The sequence below is a fragment of the Perca flavescens genome, chromosome 11 (genome assembly GCF_004354835.1).
Source record: "Perca flavescens isolate YP-PL-M2 chromosome 11, PFLA_1.0, whole genome shotgun sequence".
Lineage (NCBI taxonomy): Eukaryota > Metazoa > Chordata > Actinopteri > Perciformes > Percidae > Perca > Perca flavescens.
In genome coordinates this window covers 33,312,952-33,333,795 of record NC_041341.1, presented here as the reverse complement: position 1 = coordinate 33,333,795, position 20,844 = coordinate 33,312,952, and the positions used below count along the sequence as shown (strand labels likewise).

At 41.8% G+C, this 20,844-nt stretch overlaps 1 protein-coding gene across 1 annotated transcript in view; it reads left to right on the top strand.

Moving 5' to 3' along the window:
* The window catches only part of hecw2a (HECT, C2 and WW domain containing E3 ubiquitin protein ligase 2a), a 54,489-nt gene that overhangs the window by 2,371 nt on the left and 31,274 nt on the right, over positions 1-20,844 (top strand). The window contains exons 2-5 of the mRNA XM_028590484.1: positions 7,218-7,954; positions 16,891-16,998; positions 17,721-17,815; positions 18,570-18,636. Of these exons, the coding sequence (XP_028446285.1) occupies positions 7,576-7,954; positions 16,891-16,998; positions 17,721-17,815; positions 18,570-18,636 (649 nt within the window). The 5' untranslated portion in view covers positions 7,218-7,575. The remainder of the gene's footprint in view (positions 1-7,217; positions 7,955-16,890; positions 16,999-17,720; positions 17,816-18,569; positions 18,637-20,844) is intronic.

Below are 20,844 nucleotides of genomic sequence, written 5' to 3'. Positions count from 1 at the left end.
AAGGGTCACTGAGAATCCATCACCAGCTCTCCTAACATGAGAACCTGCTGTCCTGTAATTAACCTGCGGCTGACTTTAGAAGAAGAGATGTTTGATGTGTCCGACTGCTGAGGAAATCACGATGGGGGCTGTTCTTTTTAAAAACGGGACTAGTTGTTGAAGCCCCTAGGCCCGTCCTCCCACAAAGGTCATTTAACCTGATCGGACGTTTTCTGGAGGATGTGTGTTACGACACATACATGATTATTTATCTCAAATCATATTATGTAAATATTTGTGAAATCACTGATAGTCAACCATACAATATTGCCACAATGTCCATATCGATGTATTTGGTAAAAAAAAATATTGTGATAATTGATTTTCTTCATATCGCCCGGCTCTGGTGTGATTGTAACAAAGTACCTTTACTCAAGTACTGTGCTTAAGAACAGATTTGAAGTACTTGTACTTTACTGGAGTATTTCCATTTTATTCTACTGTATACTTGTACTCCACTACACATCCGAGGGAAAGCTCCAAATAAATATTCCAAGATATTTTTTTTCTCCACCTTTACCCTGCATTTTATTACGGATTAATTAGTTCCTGCTGGCTGCTTGTGTTTAGACAACGTGGCTGTGTCTCATTCGGCATCCTTCCGTCAGTACACTGCTAATGTGCGCTGACCACTTACTAGGGTTAGGGTTAGTGCCAACTTTCGATGATTAGTATTGTACCAAAAGGAACACGTGTTTAAACACATACCGGAAATGACGAGCGGGATGAGCCTGACTAACGCGATGAACGCAACACGTGAACGCAAATTCGGACGAAAATCTCTTAAACTGACTTTTGTCGATTTAAAAAAAAAAGCAGACTGATTCAGCAACTGTACGGCCTATTTCTCGCTTAAAATGCTTTCAGAAACACGTTTCGGTGAACTATTTTCGTAAAATACAAGATCGTATTCCGAACGAGACGCCATTATGGTCGGCTTTGAAATTCGGTAGCAGCCAGACCCACGTGATGCGTTCGTCCAATCAGCTGCCGGTGTTCCCTCCCCTTTCTGCTTTGTAGTCAAGATGGCGCCCATTTAGTGCGAGTAGTGTCCATCGTTCCACACTGGGCTAAAACTAAGTGTTTGAAGTGTGTAGTAGGCGCTTTGAGACACAGCCCTTTTTATTTTGCTATTGAGACGGAAACTAAGGCTTAGTCTCAGAACTATACTATCAAAACATTTCAAATCATACCCAGCCCTTTTGCGCCCTTAATTCACCAACACCAGGCCCACCGGGCCCTTTGTTTTGGCCCCTCAGGGCAAGCGACACACTCATGCTTATCATCCCTTTTTATTTTTTAAAAGTGCTGTGAAATCCTAACCAGAATGACAACGAAACGTACATTTTGTGCGGCTAAAAGGTACTCCGACTGAGTTTTATGGCATTGTAAAGCACAGTGCTGGTAAACTTCCCCTTTAAAGTTTTATCTGCGAAGAATAACAAGAGATATGATATTCTTTCTCTCCCGCTCTCCCTCCTGTGCCGCGAGCCGTGCTTACGTCACCGGCTTTGAGTCAGCCAGTCATGATGAAGGTTGAGGCAGTGACACACTGATAAAATGACCATTTAGTATGTCAGCCTGGCGCCTAATGTTGAAAGACTTTTGAAAAACAAAGACAGGCCTCATGCCCCCCGCTGATATTGCAAGTGCTAAATGACTGTACAAGGCTTTGAAGAATGTAACACAAGGTCTGTAATATGGGAGATATATGCAGATTAAAGAGCAGTGTTATTATTCCAAAATGTTATGTTTTCGAATTTTAATTTTCTATAAGACAAAAGACATTTTCACATAACATGTTTTTGGCCTGTGGGCTTCCATCCAGACACATTTTGGCCCTTCATATGAAAGAATTTGGGCCCCCTGGCTTAGTGTATGATGGGGTGAGAAATAGATCGATTTTTGATTAATTGTGGTTATGTGCTGTAACCATTCCAACCAAGGCACTACAAACTAAATTCTACATATATTATGCATCACTTGATATATATTTCCCTAAAATTTAGCCAGTGATATTTAGATATTTTTGGAAACTCTGAAATCTAGTTATGTGTTTTTGTACAATGTGCACTTGCTGCACAACCTGAACTGACCCCACACTGCTTCTTAAATATGGGTTGAAGAAAAGAGAAGAGTCTGTTCAGCAGCTCAAATGCCTCTCCCAGATCCATCTGTATCATCTGTATATATGTCTGTAGTATTTATGCCTTTCATAAATCCATACAAAACCCACTTTCCCATTTATTGAAAGGTTAGCGTTCTTCTGGAGAGGGCGATATTAATCAGTATTCAGGCGTAAATGCAATTTTCAACTCGCTGAAGCCTGTCACGGAGGGATATCTCCCGAGGAGTGAGTCATCCTGGACATGTCCTCCCAGGGCGGTGTGTTTACAGAAATACCCCGAGCGGGTCAGGCCTGCGCATTTTCTGGGAGGTGGAAAGACTCTTGACACCAACCTTGTAGCCTGTGTTTTCTCAGAATGACTCTCAAAGCTGCACCCTCCACTGAGGCCTCGCTGCACTGAGTTGTAGCCAGGGGGCCCGCTCAGTCTTCATCCACCTTTTTTTTGTCGGGGCTCAGTGAGGAGGTAGTTTGTGACGGGATGTATTTTCATCCTCTGAGTCAGACATACTGTACTTGCAGTGCATTTAGTTTAGTGTGTGATGCGTTTTTGTGCTGGTTTGTGTTTTGTTCACAACATTATGTGTCAGCGAGGCACAGTAAGACCTCAGTGCCACTTTTGTGTGCGTGCGTTTGTGCGTGTTTGTTTGTGTGTGCGTGCGTGCGTGCGTGCGTGTGCCAGTTCCCTAAGGTGCCCGTTCTTTCAGGCTGTAAAGAGCAGCAGTCACCACCTCCACAGGGGCACAGAGGGGTCTCTCTGACACACACACACACACACACACACACACACACACACACACACACACACACACACACACAGTTGGTGAGAAACAGAGACAAAGCGGGTGAGAGCAGGAGGAATCCCTTTCCTGACATCACAGAACCTACAGCTCACATATCCAGTTGGCAAAACACTGGGGTTGAACTAAGGATAAATTATTATTGGTCAATCTTTTGATGAATTTCTTTCATTGTTATTGTTAAAATACCATTCTGAATTAGGTATCGCGGTGCTGCATAGGTATCCCACCCTACAAGTGGTATTCTACAGACTTAAGAAAAATATCTTTTTGGGTTGTAAACCCTTAAATCAAAGCAATATTTGTTCTTCTTTGTACCAAATTAATATACAATTGGTGTTCCACTGAGTATTTCTTGCAGCAGGATGTTTCACTGTACATGGGATTGACTACAGCATGCGTGTGTGTGTGTGTGTGTTTAATAAAGGAACATATCACCCAGGGCTACACTGTGGCTCGTTGATGTGTAGTTTATCAAGTTTGAATAGTGTATCGTATATGATTAACCAAAATGATGAATTGTCTAGTTCTATTATTTAGTTGTCTGTCAATCAACAGACTGTCCTTCTTTTCAGTATTCGCTGCACAGTGGTGCAGAGATCAAAGCATTTGCTGTCTAAAAACAAGAACAGTACTCCGATGACTCTGCTAGACAGGTATCAAATGTAACGTCATCCCAGAGAATGGTTAGAAATAGAAACACAATTAGATTTTTGGGCACTTATATAATACCTATATTCCATTTTCTGAGAATCAATCGCTAATCCCACATCAGGTCAAAGCTGTGCAGAGCAGTCGAATTGGGATTATAATGGGACGGGCATGGCAATCTTTTATAAGGAAAAGCACTGGAGTGAGTCCAGATGTGCGATGGCCCCTCCTGAGGTCATGTTGTGGTCTGTGCTGCTTGTAGCCGGTAGACACAGTCCTCGTCCCCTCTGCTTTAAGTGGGACGGGTGCAGCCGCAGCGTCTCCCACTCCACGTCAGGGTTAGACAATGCCTGGCAAACCAGGGAACACTTACATAACAACTCAGCAGTTACTTATTTAGGTTTCTTCTTTAACAGAGTGAGCTTCTGCTTGTTTATGGAAATGGCCCCTCCCTGATTGTGCTACATGACTCTGTATGAGGCCATGAGCACACGTGAGCGGGATTTACGTATTCCTGCATCTGTGATGAAGGTTTTATTCCGTCATAAATCCCTGTATGCGGTGCGTGCGTGTGTGCGTGCCGGAGCCGCGCTCTGGTAATCTTGTCGAGTCAGGGACGTCCAGGCTTCCCCCCCACCATGTCAAATGCAGCAGATCTTATTTCAGTATAAGGCCCTGGCTTATCCAGAAACTCAGCCAATCCACATACATCAGCCTAGAGGCCAGTTCATCATTTCTAAACAGTTGGTTCAAAATGCAAAGTGAATTGATTCAGAAGCTCAGGGGCAATATATACAGCATATTAAACAATTTGTCATACAAGTTACAGCATACCAATGGCTTTTGAAATTATATCCCATTCTTTGCATGGTCGAGAATTTCCCCCGCTCACACTCGCAAACAATCTACCTGTTAGCTCTCTGAAAGTTAGTGCAAACGGATGAAATAAATGACTGGAGGAGACATCCAGTTTTTTATTTTTTTATTATTTATTTTTTTCCAACCGTGAAGCATTTACGGCAGCCTCAAATTCATTATTTTTGTGACTTTGATAGATGATGCAGACTAAGTTGTTAGAGGGTGCAGTGGAGGGAAGCATATTAACGAATAAAGAACAGAAATAACTACCAAAGTACACATTAAAGCAAAATACAGCTTGAATGAAAGGGATTGTCTGACAGGAGGTTAGGTATTTTACTTTGGCTCACTGATTTGACATGTTCAACAGTTGCAGCAGCAGCAGGGCCTTTGACACAGACTATGGAGGCAACTAAAAGGTACATTAAAACCCTTAGTGCCCGATTGGTAGTCTGACAAGCCAGACCCACACTAAGATGTTGGGTCTGGGAACTCACCATTGGCAGGGCTCAATCCGAGGGGCGGGATAAACGGTTGTCTTTCAAATTCCCTCTGCACGCAATAGGATAGCGCTACAACCAGGCAGAGCAACGCTGGTTGATAGATTAAACTGTTGCCGTATCCGGTCGGCAAAACTCTGAACACATCTTCCTTTTTGAAGAATGACTTCAGTGCTGTTATTCTCTCAAAGAAAAGCTGAACTCCAAGTCTTCCAGAAGACCGCTGTTCCCAGCAGCAGCAGCCATAAGCCCGCCCACCGACTCTATACACGATGTGATTGGCCTGACCAGAGTTTGGTTTTTCCAGCTTGCAAGCCAACGGAGAGTGCCTGGACCCCCCTGGCTGCAGATTACATTTGCTGCCGCTAGGGTGCGTCTAGATTTCTAGGCTACCCGATTGGTGCAATTAGCATAAAACATGGCACTCCTTTTGGAGTCCTCACCCAGTCAAATCTCAACACACTGACATTATACATACACATATATTTAGATTCAGTGTGACTTACACTTTACAAAGATATCATTATCTCCTTCATCTCGAATAAACATCCCATTAGTCTGCCTAGAAACCATGGAAGAGGGATGCTCCTTATAACTCCAGAACTGGCCTGAGAATCATCATGATTTTAAGTTTTCTTTAGTATCAAAGTAATCCGTTGATAGTTGTCTGTATGGGTACATTACAAACAGAAAGTGCTAATAGCTAATTCGGCATTCTTTTAATGGTGCTAATATGCCAAAATGTAAACAAAGAAAAGTCCCTCCACCCACACATAGTTGTTCTCAACATTTTTATTTTTGTCCAGATTTAAAAAAAAAGCAGCTATACAGTAACGTATGAGCTTTAGAGGTAGTGGATATCAGATTTCTTTTTTTCTAACTTTGGACGGAGCCAGCTAACTGCTACGCTAAGCTAACTGGCAGCTGGAGTTAACTTCATAATTACCATACTGATATGAGAGTGGTATATCATGCTCTAACTCTCATCTAAAGAGAATAAGCATATTTCCCAAAATGTCTAACTGTTCCTTAAATATCAAAATATACTGTCAGAGAGAGCATCAACTGTCAGTGACGGTTCTGTCATTTGAACTGGAGTGAGTCTAGCTTGGGTTTTCACTTTAGCTTTTTTGAAGGCTAATAACTTTGCAATCCAAATGTTTTTATTAAATACAGTAATGCATACGGCGTAGACCCCGCGCTGAGGCTGGCAGAGGAAGCAATGGTTTCAACGCATCACTGAACAGCTCAGCTTTTGAGACGCATAGGCACGATATCAGGGCTTAGCTCAGACTAGAGCCCACGTGCTTTTCCAGTGACTGCACCAGGAACATATTAGCTGAATATTACCAATAGGGGGAAAAAATAACTCCCCTCCTATGCCTGTCTAAAACCAGCTGCCTTTGGCTAGATTCTAAAGTCACAAGCTAACCCTTTCCTTTCAAAACAAAATGGCTCTCGTTGAGACTCTGACAACCCTCCCCAGACAGTTCCCAAACTGGCATACACTGATTGAAGAGCCTCCTGGGAGGCAGATACATCTGGCTGTCTACTTTCTCTGTTTTTATTAAGGCACTTTATACTGACGGAAACCATAGAAACCCAATTGATGTGTGTGTGTGTGTGTGTGTGTGTGTGTGTGTGTGTGTGTGTGTGTGTGTGTGTGTGTGTGTGTGTGTGTGTGTGTGTGTGTGTGTGTGTGTGTGTGTGTGTGTGTGTGTGTGTGTGTGTTTGAGGATTATTAGGATGATATAATGACTTCTTTTTCCAATGGTCACGTACAGATAATGGATTTTGAATTGGATCATTTCAGTCTACTTCTCCACAGTGGCTTGTTTGTACCACCAAGAAGAACATATACACTCTTATTAAGTGTTACATTAATCATTCAAAGAAGTAAAGAGTGCGTAGTGTTTAATCCTTACCATTCTGACACAAGTAAGCAATAAATCAGTAAAACTGAGTCATACAAACAAAAGGAATTGTGCACAGTTGAAGCCCTCCTCACATCCATTTCCCCCTTTCATTAGAAGGGCTGTCATGATATAAAGGATGGAGTGACATGGTTGTGCCGGGTTATTTGTGATGCTGACAGGGTCTTTGATAGCCCACAGCCCCCCCTGGTGTAATGCTTGTTCAGTCATCTGTCGATTGCAACTCAACTGCGTGCATTGCTTTTGTTGTGTGCGAGCAATTTTAGCTTACTCTTTTTTTCTTGTCTTTTTCCTCTTCCCCCATCTTTAGGCTCTCATTGCCATTGGATAACATGAAATAAGAGTGGCAAAGATTGGGACTGTTGTTGGATATCTTCTACTTCAGTAGTTGTGTTAGGATGCAAGGACCGGAAGGGCCGGAAATAAGAGCCTCTGTGGAGAAGCAATCAAGACGATATTTCTGAAGCCCCCATATGTTTCCAGCCAAGACAGCCTCTTCAGACCAACTCTCATTGAGCCGACAGGGATAAATCAGTAGGCTAAAATGTGTCTTCACTTTGACGACCAGCCCAATCGATAAGAAGCTCCTACCCATCTCTGCCTCTTCTCGGCCCTTCTCATCAAAAGTTTTTTATTCCTTGTAGTTGTCTCTTTACCAGTCGGACAACATGCGTCCTTCCCTCGCCACGGCAGTCCTACCGCCCAGGACCCGTTCCCACAATCCCCCAACCCTCGCAGTCGGGGGCCGTGAACACGTGGCAGCGCCACGTAGGCGCAGCCCCCACCTCCGTCACACGCTCAGCCCGGAGAACCTGCGGACCCTGGCGGAGAGGGGCGGGGCTGCCGCCGACACCGTCTCCGTTATCAGCAGTCCAATCGGGCTGCCGCGGGCCAACAGTGACACAGACCTGGTGACCTCCCAGAGCCGGTCCTCACTAACGGCGTCCACTCTGGAGTACACGCTGAACCGCGGCCAGAACCTGGTCATATCCTGGGACATTAAGGAGGAAGTGGATGCTACCGACTGGATCGGGCTGTACCACATTGGTGAGAATCAGCGCCCATATTATGCTCATTTTCAGGTTCATAACTGTATTTTAAGGTTGTACCAGAATAGGTTTACATGGTTTAATTTTCAAAAAACACATTTCAAAGTTTGTATGGGTGTGGAAGCACCAGAGACACAAAAGAACACCCCAAATCCCAGAAAAAGTGTTTTTTTCATAATATGGGCACTTTAACATACGTAGTTGCTAGCCAAGTCTCAAGGACTTGAGGACAGGTTCGGGTCAAGTCTCAAGTCTCCATCAGCAAATTGCAAGTCAAGATGAAATTCTTTAGGTCTAAATGCTGATCATAAAATTCACACACAGCGGTTGAACAGTTTTCTCTCAAAGCTGTGTTAATAGTGTTTAGTGATAAGTGAAATCTATGCATAGTCATGCATAGTCCTAATTATAAATATGCAAAGTATGCAGCTATGCAAGGCCTTCCTGTTGCTGTCCTATTCATTTTTTTTAATGTTCTGGGATTTTAATAGGTCAGAACTTGAGACCTGAATGTTTTTGCTTTCAAGTCTGAAGTCAATCACAAGTAAAGTCCTTTACAGCAAATTGCTGTAACAGCACTTTTGCAGGTTTGTTGCACCTGTCACACTGTGCAAGATGGTTGGAATAAAATCTATACATTTTGGGGCATGTCAGATTGTGCGATAAATGCCTATAAAGAACTGTAGCGTTATGAATATGCAAGCAGGAAAACGTAATTAACTGAGAGCTTTGACAAAACATTCCCAATAATGGAAATCACACAAAGGTCTTTCTCCTTTAATGGTATGACATGGTCTTCATTAGTGAACAGAGTTTACTCTGTTGTCATTACAGACGCTTCTGTTGTCATGCCAAAGCAGGTGTTAGGAATTCTAACCTGCCTTGGCTGAGAGTTCAGTATAAAATATCAGTCTTGACCTTGGAAATAGTATTAAACATAATCTATTTATATATTATAATATCAAAAATATAGTATTATATATTTGATTCTAAATGTCATAACAACTACTGTGTTCGCAGTAGATGGCAATAGATCCATCTCCATGACAACTGGGCAAAATCGATCCGGTTAAACAGTTGAAAACGCTGGATCAAGTTGGGATCATTTTGTCAAACTGCTGTCATGGTCAAGAATTAACTTAGGGAGGTTGGTTGGGGTGGTGGATGAAACCCAACCGTCCCGCTCTTCTTTTCCTAAACCCAACCGTCCCGCTCTTCTTTTCCTAAACCCAACCGTCCCGCTCTTCTTTTCCTAAACCCAACCGTCCCGCTCTTCTTTTCCTAAACCCAACCGTCCCGCTCTTCTTTTCCTAAACCCAACCGTCCCGCTCTTCTTTTCCTAAACCCAATTGTCCCGCTCTTCTTTTCCTAAACCCAACTGTCCTGCCCTTCTTTTCCTAAACCCAACCGTCCCGCTCTTCTTTTCCTAAACCCAACCGTCCCGTTCTTCTTTTCCTAAACCCAACCGTCCTGCTCTTCTTTTCCTAAACCCAACTGTCCCGCTCTTCTTTTCCCCCGTTCTTCTTTTCCTAAACCCAACTGTCCTGCTCTTCTTTTCCTAAACCCAACCGTCCCGTTATTCTTTTCCTAAACCCAACTGTCCTGCTCTTCTTTTCCTAAACCCAACTGTCCCGCTCTTCTTTTCCTTAACCTTTTCTTCTTAACCCAACCGTCCCATTCTTCCTAAACCCAACCGTCCCATTCTTCTTTTAAACCCAAACCCAACTTTTCCTAAACCCAACTGTCCTGCTCTTCTTTTCCTAAACCCAACCGTCCCGTTCTTCTTTTCCTAAACCCAACTGTCCTGCTCTTCTTTTCCTAAACCCAACTGTCCCGCTCTTCTTTTCCTTAACCCAACCGTCCCATTCTTCTTTTCTTAAACCCAACCGTCCCATTCTTCTTTACCTAAACCCAAACTAAAAAATTTTCTTTTCCTTAACCCAACTGTCCTGCTCTTCTTTTCCTAAACCCAACTGAGCTCTTCTTTTCATTAACTGTCCTGCTCTTCTTTTCCTAAACCCAACTTCTTTTCCTAAACCCAACTGTCCTGCTCTTCTTTTCCTAAACCCAACCGTCCCGCTCTTCTTTTCTTAAACCCAACCCCATTATTGTTTTCCTAAACCCAACTGTCCGAAAAGCGATTATGCGTCTTGATAACTAGGGCGAAAACTAAAAATTTTCTTGACCGGTCACTGAGCCTCATTAACCGGTTGAAACCGGTTAACCGTTTAGTTTAAAATATGCTACGCTATTTGAAATAACAGCCATTTCGAGCCGCGCCGGCAATTTCTGAACTCTGTCGCATCTCTCTCACACACACACACACACACACACACACACACACACACACACACTGCCCCGGCACCGCCCTTCCACTCACGTCACGTTTTTTAAATCCCCTACAGCGCGAAACAAGTCCCACAAATGCGGCACAGAGGAGCTTGTATGTAATTGGAGGACAAATGGCTCCTTATTTTCGAAAAAGTTTGGGTACAAGCCTGGTGATCGCGTTTAAAATAAAGTCCTTTGTCTAGCGTTAGAAGCTCATTAGAAACATTGCCGCGGCTCATTTGAGAAAATGTAATGTGTTTCCAAATATAAGCCCATCTTATGCGGAATATTGCCTTATAGACTGCAACAGGATACAACCAATGGATAAAACAGGCACCTTCAGAATGCGTAAAACAGGCGATTAGGCCTAACAAAATTAATTGTTTGGTTCCAGTTTCCGACCGACCCTGTCAATTAATGTGTGACACACACACGCGCGCACACACACACACACACACACACACACACACACACACACACACACACACACACACACAGCAAAGCCGAGGTGTCTGCGTTACTTCACGCAGCACATGTAACTGGCTGGAAACGTTAGCTACAGCTTATACATTATTTACTTCCGCTGGCGCAGATGAACTAACGGTACGCTTGTTAACTGTAAGAAGCCTACAATAAACCCTCCATGATTAAAGAGTCAATATTTATCAATACCCACCTACCTGTTCTACAGGCAAATTTAAACATGTAGAAACCGATATTTCAGTCTGCTCTTCATGTGCTGTCCACTCTTGTTCACCGCGCTGTGCAAACAAAGCTCTACTCTGCAAATAGCGACTTTACAAACAAGCTAAAATGAAAGATGTCAGTTTGTAGTCTGTTTCTTAGTTTGCAACGAATCTCGAGTTTTGGACAAACTCTTGTAAACGTAGCTGCTGTCTAAACGAACCATCCTCTCCGCTGGAGCGGTAAACCTGTGGCTGTATTATAAGACCAAAACAAATACATGTGGCTACTTAATATGCACGTGAATTACATGTTTTCAATTTATTAAGCGACAACTCTACATGTAGTAACAGGTAGGCTATGTTATGAAAATATTGAGTATCCATCGCTACTGTAAAGGCAAAACAAAAGTCCTACTTATCCCTTGCTGCCACTGGGAAAAAAATAAAAATAAAAAATAAAATAAATTCCCTATCGACCCATGACCTCAACAGACAACAAACCAGAACCAAACAATTTTTTTTTTTTTATGCCTTATGAAAAATTTATTATTTCACTTCACAGAAAAAAAAATATTGGAATGAGATGGCTAACTGTAGTAGCGTTTATTCCAATATCTATAATTGCCTAATTTAGAGATCATTTTTTTTTTTTTTTAACCGACTAACAATAATTTGGACCGGTTAACGTTGAAACGGTCAACCACCGGTCAAACGGTCATCGGTTAACATCCCTATTGATAACACGCCAAAATGGCATACGAATTGGCGTGTCATACATACGCCACTTATTGAGATCAGTCTGCAACCCGTCTGCTGTATACGGCGTAGACATACACGTGGATAGCTCAAAGTGCAACGTGCGTATACGGCGTGCTGTATACGGCATAGACATACACGCGGATAGCTCAAAATGCGTACAGATAACACGCCACTCGAGAAAGTGGCGTGTATGTTTACGCAAAGTCATGATGTCACGTTGACCTGCAGTGTGTTTGGCCAGTGTCACAGACCTTTTTCCCAGCAGAGAGTTGGACTTGTTATGGTAGTAAACGCACACGTGTTACTAATAATACCGGTAGATAAGATTCATGACCACATAATTCACCATGTTCTCCAATGATTGTCAGCTATTGTCAGTGTATCAGAGCCTTAAAGGCAGGGTTGGTAATGCTGATGAGCTAGAGGTAGAGTACGTGCAGCAGATGCAAGGAGGCATTTCATTGGTTCTTTCCGAGCAGACCGCAAGGCAGTGATTGGCAGGCGTTTCTGCATGATTACAGCAGATACAGAGGACAGATCTTTTTCACTCTTTTAATAGGGATGATTGCTTTTTGCACACACATAATCAGAATCAGCCAAACAAAGAGAAACAGAAGCCAGTTTGAATGGTTTTCTCTGTCTGTCTCTGAACAGTTAGGCTATGCGTGCAGTTCCGCAGAATCTTTTGGCTGAACTATTTGGTAAACCTGCAGGCATGCAGGACCCGAGCTGACTTGACCCTACCTGTCCTCAAAGCTTTTCAGCTGATCCAGGTCTTTTCTTATCGGGAGCTGAGAATAGCCACGTAGAGTCTTGTGCAGGGGCTTCCAACTCCCGAGTCAATACTGCAACAGGAGCTGTTGCAACTTTACACAGGAGTGGAGGCTGAGTCGACATGTTAACAGCTCTGCCTCGGTATACAATAACATACACACCATCAGAAAGCTTCACATCTCTGAGGCGAATAGGGTGGTCTCCAATAATGTGTGCTAATCCTGCTTAGAGACAGGAATTTGACAGGGGGGGAATGCATTGACCTGTGTGCTGAGGATGGCTATCTGTCAGACAGATCTGTCCATCCAGGTGAAAAGTAATACAGGAGCAATAGTGTACAGCCAGCACACTTGTTATTAAGAATCTCTGACTTCTGTGCTGCTTTGCTCTCATAATAAAGAGCTGAAGTCCAGACGTTTCCTCTGGGCTAGCCGCTGTTTGTGTAACTCCGTCTTCCATTCAGCATTTCTTTCATTGCCTTTCTGAAAAAAGGACGCGTGTTTCTGTGGTGCACTCTCCAAATTCTAAGACATGGGTATCTAGCACAACACAACAAGTTGAAACCTTTGCGATCTTAACAAAGTTAAACAATGTCATATTTGCTGAAACTGACCCTATGTTCCAGTAGAACTACATGAAGCAGGTCATTTATAAAAAAAATCCAGCTCCTCTGGCTCCACCTACAGCCTGTAGTGGGATTTGCAAAAATCCACAGCTCCCTGTTCAGATGCACCAATCAGGGCCAGGGGGGGTGTGTAACTGCGTGTCAGTCACTGCTCATGGACACACATTCATTCTCCCTTGTGGGCGGAGGGGCTCAGGAAACCGTTTTGGGCTTTAGCAGAAAGGGGGGAGGGACGTAGAAGTTGTCAATGTTAAAATTTTTGGCTAAGTCCTGGATCTTCACAATCCTATCTACAGCACCTTTAACATACAAAGGTAGCATGAAAGACATAAGTGGTTTGGTAAATGATGCTATTGGTGGCGTCATGGCAGAATAGTATAAAATCCAGGGTTGTTGGAGATTGACTGATACAAGGGACCAAAAGTCAGGATACCTCGACCTATGTTGCTTTGATTTTGACCAGTCCTTTTTTTTTATCTGTCACTTGAGAGTCTCTAATTTTTTGGATGTGTAATACTACTGTAAATCACTAGAGTAACCGTTTAAATAAACAGAATTATTAATAGCATTCCTATAGCGTGTTCAGACTGAGGCAGAGCAAATATTTGTGTTGATTTAATCCCGTGAGTTGGATCATAGGAGCATAGGATCATTTGTGTTTAATCGCGTTACTCGCGCTTCTCGCGTTACCCGCCGGAGTAGAGCTGTAGGCACCAACCATGTTTCTGTCCGTCATCAATATGGCCGAAATAACCACTACTGCTGCTTTGTACCTGTTGTAAAAGTCCCCGATAAATCGGAAAATAACGGCGTCATGTGTGGATTAATAACATTATCTGGAGGAGCGAAAAGCACGGTCATGTTTACTGCCTTGTCCGGGAAGTAAACGTTAGGTCTGGATTAGCCAGCGCTACTTTAGGTACAGATTTAGCTGTTTTTTAATTGCAGTGAACGGGGGGAAAAAAGTAAGCCAAAATAACATCATGATGCCGCTTTGTAAAAAGTCTGAATTCATACTTCCTCATGTCTGTCCGCAAGACGACAAGGAAACAACTTTTGAAATGGGTGTTTTCTGAATGAAGTTTGGATCCATCAGGGCTGTGTAACATGGTAGCTGCTCCATTAACACAATAACCCATCATTTCAGAACTAGCCTCGCTTTGCCAGACCCTCCTCCAAAGTGCGCTGAAGGAGGGTCTGGCTACTTCACATAGCATTCCGGGATGGGAGGAAAACGTGCTCTGGTTTAATGGCATTTCTTTAAACCAATCAGAAACGGGGGTGGTAAACACTACATGGGCGGTGCTAAACTCCGCACAGAGCCGCTGCAACCTAGTCGTGCGACAGAAAACTCAGATTGGACAGATAGTCTAGCTAGCTGTCTGGATTTACCCTGCAGAGATCTGAGGAGCAGTTAACCATAGTCCTCAGAAATCCACCGGAGGTTAAAATTCCAATACAAAGAAAGAGGAAGGAATTTCTTGCGGCACCGGAGCAATCCCGGAAGCGGAACGTCACGGATATAGACTATTTCAGAACTTACTAGGTAGTCCAACATCCCCTCTTACTTTTTCATCCGGTCTCTGTACAAATAATGAAGTACTGTAGAGCTCTGGGTGCCACATACAGCTACAATCATTTGTTCCTCCATTTCTGATTCAACAATGTCAAGACATCAGGAAGATCTAAACACTGATAGGCTTTCACGTCACAGCGTAGTGCGGATTTATCACTCGAGTTAAAATCGACGTGGATCAAACGTGGATACAGCATTGTGATTTTATTTTATGAGGTTTTCTTACTACTGGAACAGGAGTTTTACTTGAGCTCTCCATTTCATTTGATCTAATCATGTTGATAAAAACCAGACCTACTAAATTTCTAATGCCTCCACTAGTTTCATAATACATATTGAAACTTGCTCCTGGAGACATACTGCTGCCCTGAAGAATATAATTAATGATCAAAAGAAAAAAAACGTAGTATAATTTTTCATAGTATGATTGTTTAACTGTACTATCAGTGTTGTTCCTGTCAGTCAAAGTAATCACTGTAATTGTTAACTTACATATAACCTGTCACGATGGGTACATAACATATATGGATTACATTATACGGTGAACCAAAAAAGCACGGTGGCTCAATGGTTAGCACTTCTGCCTCACAGCAAGAAGGTTCTGGGTTCGAGTCCAGGTCGTTCTGGGCCTTTCTGTGTGGAGTTTGCATGTTTTCCCAGTGTTTGCGTGGGTTTCCTCCGGTTTCTTCCCACCATAAAGACATGCATATTAGGACTACAGTTGAAAATTAGCCGACTGGCTAACACTGGCACATTTACAGAAATGTTGAAACGTTGTCCTAATCAAATAAACTTACTTACTTGAAGGTATCTACATAAGAGTGACATGAACTCTAACCCTAACCAGAACTTGTCAAAAACCGAATGACATTTACTAAAAGAAGCGTTATGTCATGAACATTTATGACTTGTTTCTAATGTTTATGACATGTTCATGACAGTGTCATGTCACTCTTATGTAGATACCTTCAAGTAAAGTGTAACCAAAGGTTGTCCCTTTACACCAGATAATTAGTGCTATAATGGCAGTGACATCTGGAGGAAAGCTGTTCACCATGATGCATTGTGTCAGTAATGGATAATGGATTTCTGAAAGCAGTGGGTGTCTTTGACTTCAGAGAGGTCAGACCAACCTGCAGTACAGCAGACAGCAAACCGATGCTTAACCTCACGCCATTATTTTACAAAACATGACCGTGCTTTTTGCTCCTCCACATGATGTTGTCAATCCAGACGTAACGCCGTTATTTTCCGACTTATCGGGGACTTTTACAACAAGTACAAAGCAGCAGTAGTGGTTATTTCGGGCCATATTGATGACGGACAGAAACATGGTGGGTGCCTACAGCTCTACACAAGTAATCTATTATGTGGCTGGTAAAAAATTTAACATTCACTCGCCATTTGGTTGGCGGACGAAAAAGTACATTTTAAACCCTGCCTCCAGGACTGGATGAGTCAATTACATGTTCCCAACCTTTCCCTTTGTAGGTGAGAGTGCTGTATGGTGGAGAGAGATAGTGGAAAGTGCTGGTGCCTGGCAGGGCATCAGGTCACTTGCTATCGATCAGAAGGTCGCCAGGACTTCATTACCTGCTCCAGGGTCTTATACCCCCGAGGGGCTGCCGCTTTCCTCGACTAAGCAGACATTCAATGATAAGCAACTTGCCCCCCCCCCCCACACACACACACACACACACACACACACAACACACACACACTCCCCTTCAAACACACACACACACACACATTCAGCAAACACTCCTCTCTCGACTCTCCAGCAGTCAGCTGAGTTGGGTGCTTCATTAATCTGTGTGTGAAAGTGCTACGTACAGCGGAATTCCCCCCCTCCCTGTTTTTAACTCCGAGGAAGTTTGGTGTTTGTCCTTCTGGTTAGAGGTTGTAGGGAGTCTATTTTGGGAATGGATTTCACTGATTAAAGGCAAACTTGTTTTTTTGGGAGACAGAGTCTGCAGACTAAACATACTGAAAGGCGGAACAGATGGGATCCAGAGCTTGGGCACTTTGTCATTGTTGTCTGTTGTGTTTAACATTCTTTGGTTTGAAATCAGGGGGAATGTCAACACAGCATGAGCGGGATTTGTCTAACCCCAAGAATGAACACACACACACACACACACACACACACACACTCGCATCTTACTAACAGTTCTCTTCTGCAGATGAAACCAGTCCGTCCAACGTATGGGACTGTAAGAACCGAGGGGTGAATGGCACCCAGAAGGGTCAGATCGTTTGGAGGCTGGAGGCCGGGGCCTACTTTATGGAGCGTAAGTTACCATAGTAACTCAGTCGCAGCTGAGAAGAGTTTCATTCACTTCTTTGAGAACGTTTTTCTTTGCATGCTATCACTTAGTACAAGTCAAAAATATTTAATAATTAGGGCTCTCAATCAAGAAAATATTTAACCTTTAACCTAATTAGTGGCAAATTAATTCAAATTTGCAAATAACCCCCTAACCCTGTTCTAAATGTACTTCAAAAAGGATATTTTTCATGTTTGTAATGCTCAACTGGTATTTGAGACTGGACGTAGTCCAGTGGTAACTCAGTTCACATCGACAGTACATGCAGATAACTTTAGTCTTGTGGAGAGAACCATCTGGAAGAGCTTTGAAACTCAACTTTCCATTTAGACTCTTTTATTTATCCATTTCTGCTCAAAGAGCTTTGTTTCTGCTAACCATCCACAGCGTTACTGCTGCATCGCTTCCTGATTTCCCAAACTAGCGAAAAAAGGAATTTGCGTTAACTCGTTGTAATCATGTTCATTTTGACAGTCCTATTATTAATCAAAGGTTTCATGTACATGAACTGCATATATGTTATAGAAATATATGTGTTTATAATTAAGACCATATTAAATATACAAATGACACGTCATCACGGTCTACAGTACAACTTTACAGTTGTGTGGCCAACAACAGGCAGATAATGTTATAATGTTTGCACTACTTCCACATCCCATAACTCTTTGCTGCTTCCTCTGCAGCTGAGACTAAGATCTGTTTCAAATACTACCATGGAGTGAGCGGAGCCCTGAGAGCCACGACCCCCTGCATCACTGTGAAGAATCCCGCAGTCCTGGTCTGTCTGTTTTTGTGTCTGTGTGTCTGTCTGTTTTTGTGTTTTGTGTGTGTGTGTGTGTGTGTGTGTCAATCTGTTTGAGACACTCTGAGTCTCAGCCTTAGCTTTGTCATTATGGTTAAAATGTGGGCTACTAGGGCCGCAACTAACAATTATTTTCATAGTCAATTAATCTGTTGATTATTTTCTCCATTAACTGATAAGTAGTTTGGTCTATAAAATGTCAGAAAAAGGTGAACAATGTCAATCAGTGTTTCCCAAAGCCTAAGATGAAGTCTTGAGATGTCTTGTTTTGTCCACAACTCAAAGATATTCACTTTACTGTCACAGTGGAGAGAAGAAACTACAAGATATTCCCAGTCGAGAAGCTGGAATAGGAGAATCTTTATATAAAAATTTATAAAAAATAAAAAATGTAATTACTCAAAGTGATTAAACTATTATCAAATTTGTGGGCCATTAAATTAATAGTTGACAACTTATCGATATATCTTTGCAGCCCTAAAGATGACATCAAATAATTATGATAGATTACACTTATTTTAAGATCATCTTATTGTATTCTTTGAAAAATGGTCAGTAGTCATGGAGCCCCAGTGGTTTGACTATGTGTGAGCAGGACATCCTCCACCTGCCAGGTTTTCTCCTGCATTAGCATTCAGATGTCTGTGACTGTAGTAGGACTAACACAGGTGTGAGAGTGTGTGTGTTTCTCTCTGTGGTGTGGAGTGTGACGCTGTGTGTTCCCTCTTAGGTGGAGGGCCTGTCAGAGCAGGTAGGCATCGAACATCCACGGAAACTGATCAGCTTCACGTTGACAGGTGAGTTGTAGGTAAGCCTCATGCTACTTATGTCACAATACCGTACTATATGCAATTTGAAACATATTGCAATATTCTGCGATATATTGCCATTCATTACCTTTTTTCCAACTTCAAATGTTTCCCGATTTCAAATGATGTCCCCAAAAGGAAATTTTTGTCAACATCTGTTTTATTTAACCCTCCTGTTGTCCTCGGGTCATATCTGACCCATATTCAAAATGTTTCTATATCTGAAAATGTGGGTTTCTTTCAACCAAATTAACGTGGATGGTTCCATACCATACAACCATTACTCTTCACAAGTATAATAAAAGATCAAGCTCAGTACTTTCATTGAATTTGGGTGTTTTATTTAATTTTATAGTATTTGGAGAAAACAAATGATTAAAGAACGTTAAAGAGTGACAAAAATGTCAGAAATAGCTTCAATAACGTGAAGAAAAAAACAAAAAAAACGTGTCAAATGTGACAAAAACATCGGTAAGAAGTAACAAAAAAACGTATTAAAAACCTTTGGGGAAAAGCAACAGGAGTGTCTAAAAAGTTGTAACGTTAAAAAATAAGTAAATTTTGACCCAGAAAAATAAAAAGTTGCACGGTCGACGGGAAGACAACACATGGGTTAAAAAGATACATTTCTCTGTTTGTTCATCTCACTTCAGTCGTATTGCTGCAACATGGGGTCGTCAAACAGACACACTGACCAACCCATATATAATAATAGATTGATACTTGGCGTCCGTGTATCGTACAGTATTGCCACGGAAAATATCACGATACTATGCTGTATTGGTTTTTAGCTGAATGATGCAATCTGCTCCTCGTGTTTGTCTTCCAGTCCCTTGGGGGGGAAGCTAGAGTTAACTTTAAAAGCTGTGTCCAGGGAACACAGTGGTCTTGCTATTTAAAAAATGTGCTTTCCACACAGAGAAAGAGAGGGAATGTTTTTTTGTTTTTTTTTATTTAAACATAACATAACACACATATACATACATAAAGACATAACATGCATACATGAATTTACAGAATCTTTAGAACAAAATCAAATTTACCCAAAAACAAATTAAGTAATTCATGAAAGGAATATATATATATATATATATATATATATATATATATATATATATATATATAAGGCCAGTTAATCATACTAAAGAACAGTTTACAGCTCAGAATCCCATGTCTTTGTTATTACCATAGTTTTCCATTTGTTTAGATCAAATTCTTTAGCTCTACCTATCAAAATAATTCTTTCCTGTAAAAAATAATGCTTAAAATAAGAAAGAAATTGGTTCAATAATATTGTCTTTGTATTGTTGAAAATAAAAGTTTTTTCCAATTAAAACGACAGTATTAAGTAATATATTATAATCCTGCAAACCCCAAATTATATTAATCGGTGTTGAATAAAAAAAGATGCCTTGATCAGTCAGCCAGTCAGCCACTTGCTGCCAAAAACATACAACAGCCGGGCAATACCAAAATAAATGCAGCGTGTCTTCCAACTCCTTAGCAAAAAAATCAACATAAATCACAATCAGCTAATAATCATATTTTCAGCATTTTTGCTCATGAGCAAAATGGCTGTGAGAGGGGGCTGGGCGTTGTTTCCACGTGGTCCTAGTGCTTACACTTTCTCCTGTTTTTTAATATAACGTTAACATTAGTTTTTGGACTGTAAAAAGTGTGTGTGTGTGTGTATGCATCCACAGCTGAAGTTTTAAACTAACAGGCGACTTTAGAATAGTTTAGTGTGGCTCTAGAGATGGTAATCAGTCACTCAGTTGGTTGGTCCATCACATTGGTCCTAACTGAAAGATCATTACAACAAATATTGTATGGATTTCCACAACACTTGGGAGAAATATTCATGGTTCCCAAAGGATCTGCAGAAGATTAGAATCAAATGTCACAACAGCTATTGGATAGATGACCATGACATTTGGCACAGACATCAGTGATCCTCACGTGGTGAATTGTAACCATGTTGGTGGTCACCTGACAATTCATTTAGTGCCATCATCAGGTCAAAGTTGGTTTATGACCAAATAATCTATCTGCAAAACTAGTGACAGACCCTTCCGCCTCAGCTGTACTTTGTGTTTAGTGCTAATTAGCAAATGTAAGCATGCTAACATGCAAAACTAAGATGGTGAACATGGTCTCAAATATCACCATGTTAATCATGTCAGTGCAAGGCTAAGT